This window comes from Euphorbia lathyris, chromosome 10 (assembly GCF_963576675.1).
Source record: "Euphorbia lathyris chromosome 10, ddEupLath1.1, whole genome shotgun sequence".
NCBI lineage: Eukaryota > Viridiplantae > Streptophyta > Magnoliopsida > Malpighiales > Euphorbiaceae > Euphorbia > Euphorbia lathyris.
This window is the reverse complement of record NC_088919.1, coordinates 18,848,863-18,862,818: the sequence shown is the minus strand read 5'-3', so window position 1 is coordinate 18,862,818 and position 13,956 is coordinate 18,848,863. Positions and strand designations below refer to the sequence as shown.

General features: G+C 30.7%; 1 protein-coding gene across 1 annotated transcript; it reads right to left on the bottom strand.

Annotated features, from left to right (window-relative positions):
• Positions 1-1,268: 1,268 nt before the first annotated feature.
• Positions 1,269-2,421, bottom strand: LOC136209111 (transcription repressor MYB6-like). The gene is made up of 2 exons (XM_066000491.1): positions 2,146-2,421; positions 1,269-2,065 (listed from the first exon to the last, which is right to left on the bottom strand). The coding sequence occupies exons 1-2, from the start codon at positions 2,403-2,405 to the stop codon at positions 1,648-1,650; spliced, it is 678 nt and encodes a 225-aa protein (XP_065856563.1). The 5' UTR covers positions 2,406-2,421; the 3' UTR covers positions 1,269-1,647.
• Between the last annotated feature and the right edge of the window lie 11,535 nt (positions 2,422-13,956).

Below are 13,956 nucleotides of genomic sequence, written 5' to 3'. Positions count from 1 at the left end.
TTATTTTTCTAAATTGAGTCTTTAAATATAACTTTCGCATACATTGACCCCTCAATGTGTGTGAAATAAAAACATTAGGAGTTTAATTGTTGAAATATTAAAAGTTCAAGGAGTTAATCATATGTTTTGATATGTATTTTTTATAATGATGTATTTTGACTTTTTTTTTTACTTACCATTTTATTGCTTCTAAGAAAATCATTTATTACTTTCTATAGTTTTTATTTATTTATAAAATTGCAATAAATAAGTAGATTTTGTTGCTAAATAATTCAATTTGTTACGGTATTTTTATCATAGCAAAGCGATTGTAGCTGATACATTGCTATGAAAGTGTTATACTTGTAGCTATTTGTATATATTAGCTACAAAGATTAATTCATAGCTAACTTTTGTAGCTGCTAATTATTAATATTACTATAGTTGGGTAAACTTTGTAGCTAAATATTAATTAGCTACAATATTTTTATTATAGTTGAATAGTTGTAGCTAATACATTAGTACTGATACAAAAATATATTTACCAAAGCAAAAATTAGTTAACAGCTACAAAAGTTATTAGTATACATTAGCTACAAAAATATTTTTCATGGCTAACATTTGTAGCTATAGATCACATTTGTTGTAGTGCCGGCACCAACAAAGGGCCTATAGCCCGAGCCAAGGCCATCAAAGACTGCCTCCACAAGCTCTTCATCCAAAACTGGATGTTGTAACGCACCAAGTTCATTAGAGATTGACTTTGCACTCTAAATGCAGGATGAGATACTACCATTCTCTCGTTTGAGATTGTGAAGACAATGTTTGAATTCTCTAACTTGAGACCTCAAACCGACGGAGAAGCTTTCACTAGCTTTTTATATACCGCACAAGCAGTTTCGGGTTCAATCATTTGGGGTAAGACAGCCGTAGAAGAGGATGATACAATTCTGACCTGTTGGTCTAATTGTTCCCAATTATACCGGAGGGCAAGGACTTGGCAGGAGGGGAAACCTTCAGGTCAATATGATTTGTCAATTTGTATCCTCTAAAAAAATGGCATCAACTGGGTACGCCATAAAAGGAAATTATTTAGGGTCAGTTTGTGATTGAGAACAAACCAGAGACTGACATAGGGTGGTGTTTGAGGTACGATGGTGGAGTTGTTGGCAGCGCGGAAAGAAATCGGAAAAAGAAGGATGAAAGTGGTGGAATGAAATCTTTTCTTCAGTTTTCAGTTGATAATACAAATTCACAAAGACTAATAAGAGATAAAAAAATTCACCATAGAATGTAACACATTTAGAATAATCAACGAAAATGCACATAATATATGATATGCTATCTTTTTATAACATTAAAATAATAATAGATCATACTTAATCAGCTAATCACTTGTATAATAATGATATACAGGAACGATATTACAAGTTGTGACCCCTCTTAATCATCCACTTAATGATGAATCAATACCCAATGTGGCAAAGGACCACTTGTTCTTCTTCTGCAATCACAAGAAGAGATCTTGGCCGTCCTTATATAGCACTTGATTGCATTGCATCAATCAGCGTCGAGTGTTGGATTTTGTACATTTTCCCTAAAATGGATTGTCTAATGAGTTAGAATATAATTTCCTTGAATCAATCATTTTACTGATTGACTAAATTACTAAAACAGACGAAGAATTGTAGATTCTGTATTATTAATCTCTTGCTTCTCTTGATCCACATTGATGATCGAAGAAGAAGAAGAAGGAAAGGTAATCGTAAGATCAAGATTTAGATCGGGTAAAAATCCTTGCTGGACATTCTGATCCAAAACACTTTCTCCATCAGATGCTGCTTGTTCATCATCATTATTATCATTATTATTAACAACATTTTCTAATTTAACATCTGCTGCTGGTTCTTGTTTGAATACAGAAGAAGAGTTAGTACTGGCAGAATGTTGAAGATGAAACTGATTCAAACGATGATTATTTGGATCAATTCCCATATTCAAAAGCTTTCTTCTTAAATGGGAATTCCAGTAGTTTTTAACTTCATTATCAGTACGGCCAGGCAATCTCCCTGCTATAAGTGACCACCTGAAATGAAACAATACTTTTTTGTCAATTAGGGATTGAGATAGAGAAATTAAGAAAAGGAGGAATGAATTAAAAGTGACCTGTTTCCAAGAAGGGCATGAAGCTTGATGATAAGATCTTCTTCATCTTCAGCAAAGTTTCCTCTTTTAAGGTCAGGTCTAAGATAATTGATCCATCTGAGTCTGCAACTTTTTCCGCAACGGAGGAGACCAGCAGCTTGAGGTAGGGTTCGCCAGCAACCTTCGCCATGTTTACGAATATAATCAATGAGTTTGTGGTCTTCTTGTTTAGACCAGGCTCCTTTGTTGGTATCTAGTTTATCGCAGCAAGGTTTTCTCATTGCAGCAGAAGAAGAAGAAGAATGGAGAAGATATGGTTACACAGTCAGTCACAGATATGAGATGATATTATAGTAGGTAATACAAAGGTTGACTTTGACCGGTGGTTTTGCCCTCATGCCATGCCACTGTTCTGTTCTATGACTGCATGGTTTAACTTTTTATTTACCATTTGCTTTTGGGGAGCAGAAAAAAGGGTTTGCCTTTCCATTTTTTTAAAAGAAATTTCTTTTTTTGGCTGTTTGGTTGCTGGCTGGCTGTTAAGTATAAGTCATTGTCCATTGTATACAATAACTTACTTACGTATGAATCATGTGAAAAAAGTTAAATATTTATATTTGAAACTATATTATATTTGCTTCTACAAAAAAAAGCTCTAATTTTTATTATTATTTTGGTTGATAATAATGTCTCGACTATTATAAAAAAATATGTTATTTTTTTTGAACGAATAAAAAATATGTTATTAATTTTAAAGGAAAAATATAAAAATAAACTTTGTGGTTTAACCGATTTATAAAGACGATCTACGTTGTTTAAAAGTCTGTAAACTGGAGTATGTATTTTTTTCAGTTTATAAACTCGGTCTTTCCTTCAAAAATTGTTGTCGTGACTATTTACATCAAAAGGGATCGATTTGAAGCAATTAAAAAGACTGACTTTGTAAATTATCTAAAATTCAATATCTAACTTTGCAAATTAACTAAACTACAAGAATTGTTTGGTCGAAAAAATTGACTCACATATCATTTAACTGTAAAATTCACAAAGTACATACCCATATTTGTAAACTTTTAAGCCACATTGTCTTTGCAAATCAGTCAAACAACAAAATTTATTTTTGTATTTTTCTCTTTTTAACACTATTTTCAATACAATAACAAAAAAAATAAAAGTACACATAAAAATAAATAAATATGTAATCAAATATATATATATTTATAATAATAATAATAATAATAATAATAAAACTTATGGAATCCACTCATGTTTATTCATATAAACATATACTACCATAAATAGATCTTTCATAATGTCAACATTCTTTAATTAACGGTATATAAACTGAGCAAAAACATAGTGAATGTAGCCTCGGTTCTGTAAAATCCAAGATAACAAAACAACAATTCTAATCTTTATTGAGTTGAGAGAAATATAAAATCCATTAATAAAAATTAAAACGATTGATTGTAATTTGATTTTAAAATTAGTACAATTACTTCATTTGTTTCCTTTGTAATTTTCAAACTAAAATATCATAAAAATATCAACAATAACACAAATTCTATTAATTCCACTACTTGTTCTATTTAGAATTTTGTACCTAATTGTGTAGAGCGAGCATATAGGATTGAAATTAAAATTTAAACCCCACTTTATTTACCGAAAAATATTGGGTAAGGAAATTTGTTTTTGTTGGAAAATAAAATATTTTCCGCTGCTTGAATACAACACCGGAAAACGGTAAGAACTGATGGGTGGTTACTGTTTAGAAAAGGATTAAAAAAAATAGAGTATGATTCTAAAACGTTTAGGAAAATGTTTTACTCTTGTCAAAATGGTAAAACATTTTCCTCACTTTATTCATATATTTTTCTGTTGACTAACCTAAAAGTTTATTTTGACTTATTTTCCTAAGCAAACAAATACCGAAAAATCAGGAAAATATTTTTTAGTACAGAAATGAGACCTAAACCTAAGATAACCCTCAAATCATCTTTCAACATCATCAATTATAACAAAAGACAATAAATGAAAGGGATATGACGATGTAATTAAATAATTTTAAGAGTTAAAGATAGAAGTGAATATATGAGCTGTTATCATTTAACTTATTATCATTTATGATAGATATGAACCTATTATAGAAAATTAGTTGCTAAACCGATAATTTACTAACACATAAATGTTTTTGATTCTCTTTCAAAAAAAATATCAACTTGATAACTCATGAAATACTAACAATTTTAGTACAAACCACAATATAATAGTTAATACCTATAATGGCCAGTATTGCAAAAGCAATAGTTCCAATATACCATAATTAATACACATTTTAGGATTTTCATCATCAAAATTTATTTTTATTTACATTTATTTTGATTTACATTCATTTTGAGTGCATATCTAACGTAATCCAAATTGTTGAAGAATAAACATCTTAACAAGTGTATTGGATGCTTACAATCTCTTTGCTTAAAGGATAATTGGGCAACAAAATTTAACTAATTGATAATAATAATGTAAAATCCATGACTATAAAATAAAGAAACTTAAAATGGTAATGACAACCTAATTTGTAATTGAAATAAACTTCATTGTAAGCTTTAATGTTTCAACCTCTTTAATTATTTTCTTTAATATATATTTCCAACTTCAATGAAAACTATTGTGTGAAACTTTATATATATTCGTACCAAACTGTCTAAAAATAGAGATAAATCTAAACTAAAATATTTAGTTAACTTCACGGAGTTGTGAATTAGGAAAATCAATCTAACTTCAATAAGGGGTGGGTTAAGGTTAACAACAAGCAATTCGCTATGCTTGTGGTTAGGAGATTTCCGGTTAGTTTCTAATCGAGTTATCAAAGATTTTTTTTCTTTTTTTTTTGTTGGATTTGGCATGGAGAACCAGAGATTTAGAGGTATGGTGGTTGTGCTTGATTATGAAATTTTGGTATGATTATTGATGATGCTGATTATAGGATTCTGAAATTAGTAGTACAACTGTTAGCTAGATTAATATGACCTGAGAATAAATATAGGTTGTGCTTTTCTATCTTTCAAACCTACCATACCATACCTCAATTTCTTAAATTTTATTATTAACGTAATTCCCAATTACCGAACTATTTTTATATGATATTGAGGTAGATCCAACTGCTAAAAAAATATCAATGAGTTTAGTGGATAATCACATAAAAGTCATATAGCTTTTAATGGATGACTTTTTCTGTGATGGAAAATTAAACATTCGTCATATATAGGAATAGGACGGCTTTCACATGCCTAATAGTTTTCCTTAAATAAACCTACAATTACTTAATATTAATTTTATTTTAAGGTAATTAATTTATTCGTCTCTGATTTTTCACAATGATACCTTAACACACTTTAGTTAATACTAATTTACCTTTACCTTTATTTACAGGGTAAAGTACAAATAAAATGCTCTAGGTTTGCTCTATTTATAAATAGAGATCTGTGGTTTAAAAGTTCGCAAATAAAGGTAGGTGGTATGTTTTCTTTACAAAATAAAGTATTTGAAATTACATTCTTAAGTTCTGCTTACAATCAAGAGTATTTTTAAAAAATAAATAAATTACATTTATATATTGATAAAACACAGATCCGAAAATCAAATTGCAACTGTGTTAAATGAATTTAAATATCAATTTACTGCATAAACTGACAAATTAGTAAAAAACGTAAAATGTCCACCATATGATTTATTGTTTCGATTTAGAGAGTTATTCTTTGGGGAGTTATGTTTTGTTGATACGTAAGAATGATTTTTTTCTAAGATAAAAATGCATTCTGTTGTAATTAGAACTTAATTGTGAAATTGCAATATTGTACTTTATTTTGTTTTGTAAATAAAACATATTACATACCTCTATTTGCAAACTTTTAAACCACGGACTTCTATTTACAAATTATGCAAACCACAAATATTTTATTTTATTTGTAATTTTCCCTTATTTATATTTATATTATATGTACACCAACTTCAATATTTTTTACACTTGATACATAACTTTAATTTACACACTCTTTTTTAAGCTTTAATTTTATACTTAAAAATGTTATTATTTTAAATATTAAAAAAATGCACTTTGTATATTTAATTTTTTTTCCTAAATCTCTTTCTCTCTCCTATTTAATTTAAATAAAAATATAATCTTAGTTATTTAAATATATTAATTTAATTATTTTAAAATAGAAATATTATATGTTTTTTTAGAATTATATTTACCAATGAACCGAATATTATGGTCCACCCGTTAATGGACTAGACTGAATTCTTATAAGTAAAGTAGTGATTAGAGTTTCACCGTAATTATCACTTATATATAAGGATAAGCTTTGAGTTAGTTGTCCCACCTATTTGAGGTATTTATTAACCAGCGAACGAAAATTAGTTTGGATATGGATATGGCTTAAAGGTACATCTGTGGTGGTGCGGGCCTTTCAAGATTAGCTCGTGGTTTTATAAAAAGAATATAAAGATAAACTTTTTTTTAAAGATATAAGGATAAACTTAAAAGCTTATTATGAGTGATTTTTATTTATTTTTGTGGTTCTGAGCTTTCAAGATTGACTCATCTTTAAAAATCGGTCTGTTTTTTTTATGTTTTTTTAGGATTAGCCCGTCATTATTGTAATAAAAAAATAATGAATTAAAACTACATATGTTTTTAGGATTAGCCCGTCATTATTGTAATAAAAAAATAATGAATTAAAACTACATATGTAAAAGTAGGAAATAAATGGTAGATCAATTAGTTTTTGGAATGACATCTGGCTTGGGAAGAAGACGTTATTAGATATTTGTACTTTTCTGCCGCCACTGGAGATTCGTAATTGGAGTATTGCTGATGTTGTGGATTCGGAGGGAGATTGGGTTTGGTCGAGATTTGAGGCTTACCTTAGTCTGGAAACGCTCCTGAAGATTCAGGGAGTTAAAGTTAGTAGTAAGGATGAAGATAGGGATAATCACTATTGGTCCCTTACGAACAATGGTGCTTATTCTTGCAAATCTGCTTTTAAGGCCTTTAATCTTAATTTGGATGCTCCTCATTCTATCGCTTGGAAGAATATTTGGGCCTTGAAAGTTCCTTATCGCATTAGGAGTTTCATGTGGCTTGGTGCAAAGAATAGGTTGCTTACAAATGTTGAAAGGAAAAGACGTCATCTAGTGGAGTCTGATACTTGTTGTAGATGCAGAGCTCAGGCGGAAACCATCTGTCATGTTCTTAGAGATTGTGTTAAGAGTAAAAATGTGTGGAGGAAAGTTCTTCCGATCCATTTGCTTTCTGATTTTTTTGCTCATTCTGGCCGTGATTGGTTTATAGATGGGGTTAGTGGTTTGTTATTGCCTGAGCTGGAGCATGGTGCTATCCTCTTTCCAATCGTCTATCACCAGCTTTGGCAGTGGAGGAATGCTGATATCTTTGGAGATGGAGCTATTGTTGTTCCTAATTTACTTGTTTTCTTCTCTACAAAAATCAATATTATTATTAATAGCTTCAAGGGGGATAATTTATCTAGTACTATCCAGAGAACTATTGTTCATCTCTTTGGATGGAGTAGACCTGGTGAAGGGATAGTTAAGTTAAATATTGATGGCTTTTGTCTTGCAGATGACAGAATTGCGGCCGGAGGTGTTTTGAGAGATGCGGGTGGTACTTGGGTGTCTGGCTTTGCTCAGAACCTAGGGTTGGACTCTTCCTTTACTGCTGAGCTCTGGGGGATCTTCTCTAGGCTTAGGCTCGCCAAAAATCTATGTTTGAAAAGACTACTCGTGGAATCGGACAACCTCGAAGCGGTCAAAATGATCTCTGATAATAAGGCTATGAGTCTAGGTTGCCAAAATTTAGTTAAATGAATTAGAAGATTGTGTGCTTCCTTCGATACCATCAGCTTTGGCCATGTCTACAGGGAGCAGAACTGGGGGTCTTGTTTGATAAGCCACTTAATGACTTAAATTAAAATATTAAACACTTATTTAATTTAAGTACGTTTGATAACAATTATTTCTCACCACTTAAATCAATAAATTAAGTTAAAAAACACTTATTTTGATAAGTCAAAATATTTAACTTAACATTTTAAGTTAAACATTATCAACTAATATTTTTATAATAATTATATCACTCAATATTTTCAGCACTTATAATATTCAGCACTTAAAATTCAGTACTTATTTTTTCAGCACTTAATTTTCAGTTTTATCAAACAGCACCGCCTTGCTGCTGAGGGTCATATGAGGTTATTGGGAGTCTCAACTTTCTCTTCTCTTCCGGACTTCCTTTTTTCGTTACTTTCGGATGATCACGTGGGGGTTAGCTTTCCTAAGCTAATGTCGGATTAATTTGTAGGGCTTTTGTTTGTTTTTTCTTTTTTTCTCCTAAAAAAAAGTAGGAAAGAAATAATTAAAGTTTTGCAGATTTTGTAGCATAGAGAAACCGAAAAAAGAAAAAAAGAAGAATCTGAGTAGAGTATAATATAGAGTTAGATGTGACAACATAACATATCCTAATTGGAGCCTACAAAAACAAACAAGATTAGCAAGTTCAGTTGGCCACACCACCACAACTTCTTCCCTTTGACTGATAGTTTTCAATCACACATTTTTAACAAACGGTCCTCCTCTCCTTACTTTATACATTTAATGACAATAAATATTCACCATATGGCTTTAAAATTATTTACACCCTAACCTATTTTAACATATTATTTGAAAGTTAATACTTTCAAACCACAAGGCAACAAACGCAGAGGATGATGCAAGATCAGAGATGATCTAACGGATACAAAAGATCTAACGGATACAAAAGAGATAATACCAATAAAAACCGAATCAATTTATAAATAAAAAAAAAAACTTAAAAAATCAGATTCCGGATACTAAATTATAGAGGTAATTAATGATTGTACTTCACTAATAATGAGTAATAAAAATTGGATGACCTTCGATTAAAATGATAAAAATATTTAATACACTGAACTAATAAATGTCGATAAGATTCGATAATAACCTCAAACTCATCAAAATCCTCAGTTGGAGTCAGCATTTGGCTAAAAAAAAGTTACTTGGAAAATTAACATTAAAATTAAAAGGAAATGTGTCTATTTGATTTCTATAGATACATATTGAGCATTGGATATTGTGGTAGGCAATGAAAAGAAAGTCAGTTGTGCAATTTTTAATTATGTAGCAAGTGAGATTCATTAATGATAATCACGTACTATAGCAATGGCATAATTAAATGAATCACAACTGCACCAAACTTTTACCGACAAATTCTTGTTTATGTGTCAGTCAAAATTTATGCATGCATAGCGTATCATCTAATATTAATGCTACTCCCACAATCAACTATTATTCGATGCATTTTCATTTTCATGTATCTATATTTTCCACCGTCACATTTCACTACCAGACAGAATTCAAATCGAAAGTTTCTTAAATTTTTGAACATTTCCAACTCGATGCTCTCCTTATCAATAAACCATTTTAGTTACTTTTAAATGGATTCTTAAGTTTAAGTTTTAAGAATAGCTTTTTAATATTATTCTTATTTCTTAACACACCCTACTATTACAGGAATATTCTTTAAGTTTGAAACATATACAGTACAAATTCCATTTACTATGGGTTGAAATTTCACTAATAAATAAATGAGGTTGTTAGGATTCAAACTCTAGTCTAAAAGACTATGATAGTATATTGTTGGCTCTCAAAATAAAAATTTGTTTTTCATAGTATATATAAATAAAAACTATATACTAAATTTTAATATTTAGTCCAAGGAAAATGGTTTATACGACGTGTTGCTAAACTCGTACGTTGTGTGAACCATGTGAGCCTGCCACCAAGCAGCAGAAGCCATTTACATGATGTGTGAAACATCACACGGCGTGTGGATGTGAATCTGAAGTCTCTATCCAAAATTTGTTAATTCACACGTCGTGTAAAGCACAAAACGACACAAAAGAAGTGTGTGGTTCGACGGTTTTGGATCGCGAGACGCACCACAATGAGCCATCAACTGAATTAAAGACTATTCACTCTAGCCAGATACATCTTTTGCACGTGTACAAAAGGTCATCCCCTACCTACCATACCTTAAGCCTTAAATCAAGGAAAATTGGATGAAATGACACAAATATGGAGCAAAATTAGGCATTGAGGGATGAAACTAAATAGTGGGCGAAAGAAATTTAAGGAAAGTGGACAACCTATTCAACCAACAAACTATCCAAAAACTATAAATAGACCCTAAAGTAACCATTCCAAACCACAACCAATTAACCAACAAAACCAAATAAAAACACATAACCTATGTTATAGCTTTTTTTCTTTTTAGTTTCCCGCTCAAATTTCATTCCAAAAATGTCTTTTTAGTCTCAATCCAATCCATTAGTAACCCGTTTTTAAATTTCTTACGTTTAGTTACGATTCCTAGCCCAAAAGCTACATATTCCTCAACTAAAAGTTCACCAAAATCACTTTTTGTCCATTTTTATAGTTTTGCCCAATGCTTTTCCGTCTCCTTTTTCGAACCTTTAAAGTTCGTTTTTTACTTCGACTTCTCTTAAACATTTGTTCCTGACATTTTAGATTTCATCTTAGCATTTCGTTTTGTCTGGTTCTGTGTTCAGAAACCTGTTTTACAAGTCATTCTTCTGACCCCAAATATTTTTATACAATCTACCTAGCTTTTTACACGTTTTGCCCCACAATTTCGTTTTTACGTTTCAGACCTCTTATATCTTGTTTCTATCTCCAATTTGTACACCAAGTTGTTCCTAACACTCTGAACTTGATTTTAGACTTTCGTTTTGCCTCATTTCAAGTCTAGAAACTCGTTTTACAAGATATTTTTGAGACCCTAAATTATTTTACACATTCTGCCAACTTATTAGGTTTGCGAGCCTTTAAAGTCCAATTATGTTCCCAATTCTTATGCACACTGTTCCTAACATCCTAGCCTTTCGTTTTGCCTCATTCCGTACACAAAAACTCATGTACGAGCCATCTAAAGTCGGACTAAATTCTGATCCGAATATGTCCAAACTAAGTCTATCCCGCTCTTTTCCATCCGTTAGAAGTGCTCGTGGTTCCAAATCCGACGTCAATTCAACCCGTCGCTGATAGCCAAATGTGGCTCCGAGTTTGTCGTTTGAATTTTTAATTTCATTTCCTTTATTGTGAATATTACAATTCAATTACAACATATGTTATTATAACTTGTTTACATATTATTCTCAGGGCCGGCTGGGCTTCTAGGCAACCTAGGCAATTGCCTAGGACCCCCTAAAAATTAGGGCCTCATATATACATTATTATAGTAATATATAGGTTAGTTTGGTTAATTGGTAAAAAAGAGAGCTGAGATAAATTTGCTACATGATTTTAAGTTAAAAAAAATTGTTAGTTTCATTTAATGTGGAGATGGGAAAGTACAAAATATTGCCATATTTTATTATTTTGGAAGGATAAAAAAGGCATCACTCAATTGACTAAATGCTAATAAGTAGATCATAATCTCCTCTTTTTGTGTTTGATCACAGACTTGAAAAAGAAAGTGAGCAGCTAAATACCGCACTCAAATTAATGACACCGCCTTCATTTGGACTTTTTTGCCCTTCTCATAATTTTGATCAAAAACTAAAAATTCTCTCTCCAAAATCATAAACCCGAAAAACAATAATTGAAATTATGAAAATAATTGATGTGTAACAACCTGAACCACGAAAATGGACGATTACGAGTCGGAAACATTAAAATTTATGTTTTTTTATCAAAGAACTCATGAAAATAATACATATTTTTCATGACGATTTTGTATTTTTTGTCACAAAAAATTGGGGAATTTTGCATTTTTCGTCATAAAAAATTGAACGATTTAGTATTTTTCGTCACTAAAAATTTTACGATTTTGCACATTCAAAATTTGGCCTAAACGGATGCGGCATCCGTTCGGCCCATGGTGGGGGCGGACGTGACACTCCGCCCCACCAATGGTGAGAACGGATGGCGCATCCGCCCGGCCCATGGTGGGGGCGGATGCGCCATCCGTTCTAGCCATGGGTCGGTCGGAGTGCCGCGTCCGCCCCCACCATGGGCCGAACGGATGCCGCATCCGTTTAGGCCAAATTTTGAATTTTTCTCTCAAATTTTTTTTCTCAAATTTTGAATCAAAAATTATGCAAAGGGTAAAATTGTCAAAAGATGGCGGTAGTAAGGAATTTAAGGGCGGTAAATAGCAATACCCAAAAGAAAAGGTATTCAATTGTTATCAGTTTTCTAACATTCAAAAAATTGAAAAGACAAGGTGTTTATATGCATGAGTCCTTACAAATTGAGTTCTTTACAATTAAATTTCTCTACTACAAGTTCTTCTTTATATTCACTTACAATTGTGTTTAACTACAATTATTCTAATCTGGTTCTCTACAAGTTCTTCTTCATACTCATTTACAATTTTGCTCAACTATTCTAATCTGGATTGATTTTTGTTCACCGATTCATCTTATCATATATAAAATTATTGTTCCCCATTTAATACTTCCTTTGATTTTTGTTTAGGTGACTTTGCTATATTTTTTATAGTTTCCATATTTTGTTTGTTACTTTTGTATATTTTCTTTATTTAAATTGAAAATTGTAATTTATAATGAAGAGAAAATATGAACCTGGTTATGAAAAAAGACAAGAAAAAAAGAGCTGAAGAATTCGTACAATCACAAAAAGAGGCTCTTAATAAGTCTTTGATAAAAACTACATCAACATCACATGAACCAGAAAATGATATGGTTACGGAGGAGTCTAGAAATATAGAAAACAAAGAGAGGATGATATTATACTTAAATACATCTATTTATTTTTATAGTTTTGCTTGTATATAAGGGCCCATATTTTATATTTTGCCTAGGGCCCTAAGTAGTCCCGAGCCGGCCCTGATTATTCTTGCAATGGTTTATCTTTATTGATATAGGTTCATTTCAATTGTAATTACCTATCATTAAACATATCTATTCATACTCATTCATTATCAATAAAATAAACTTTTTTTCACCAAATCATGTGTTTCGCACTTTCATTTTCTTACTTACTTCCAATAGCTTAGATAAAATTATTTCTAGCAAAGTTTCTATAACGACATTAGGAATCCAATTGGGACTTGTTCAATCCTTGCGTCCCTCACTAATCGTTTCGATTAGCTTTCAAGTTTTAGTGCGCAAAATCCATAAACTTAATCCATGTTAATTAAGAATTAATTTTTCTGGCACGTCCGTATCTAAACCACAGGTAACAACATGTATTAATGAACCATTTCACTAAAAGCTTTAAAAAAATATAAGTTTAAACTGATAACTAAAATCTAAAAGCAGCTTTTATTATTATTTATGACACTCGTGCTCTATAAAGAATCTATATTATATAATATAAAACAGTAATGATTGAGCTTATGTGTCACTTCCTCATTTTTTAGTGATAAAAAATATAATGTAATATATAATATATTAATTTTAATTATATTATTATATTTATCTATAAAAAAGATTATTTTATCCGTACTATATCTAAGAATTCTACAGAATTTAAATTAATCCCTAAAATTTCTCTAATTCTCTGCATTTCTATCTGTATAATATAAAACAGTAACGATCGAGTTGAGGTGTCACTTCCTCCTTTTTTAGTGATAAAAATATAATATAATATATAATATATTAATTTTAATTATATTATTATATTTATCTATAAAATGATTATTTTATCCGTACTATATCTAAGAGTTCTACAGAACTTAAATTAATC

Coding starts and splice junctions, on each gene's coding strand:
- LOC136209111 (XM_066000491.1), bottom strand. CDS start 2,405: ATGAGAAAACCTTGCTGCGATAAACTAGATACCAACAAAGGAGCCTGG. Junction 2,066..2,145: donor CATGCCCTTCTTGGAAACAG/GTCACTTTTAAT, acceptor GTTTCATTTCAG/GTGGTCACTTATAGCAGGGA.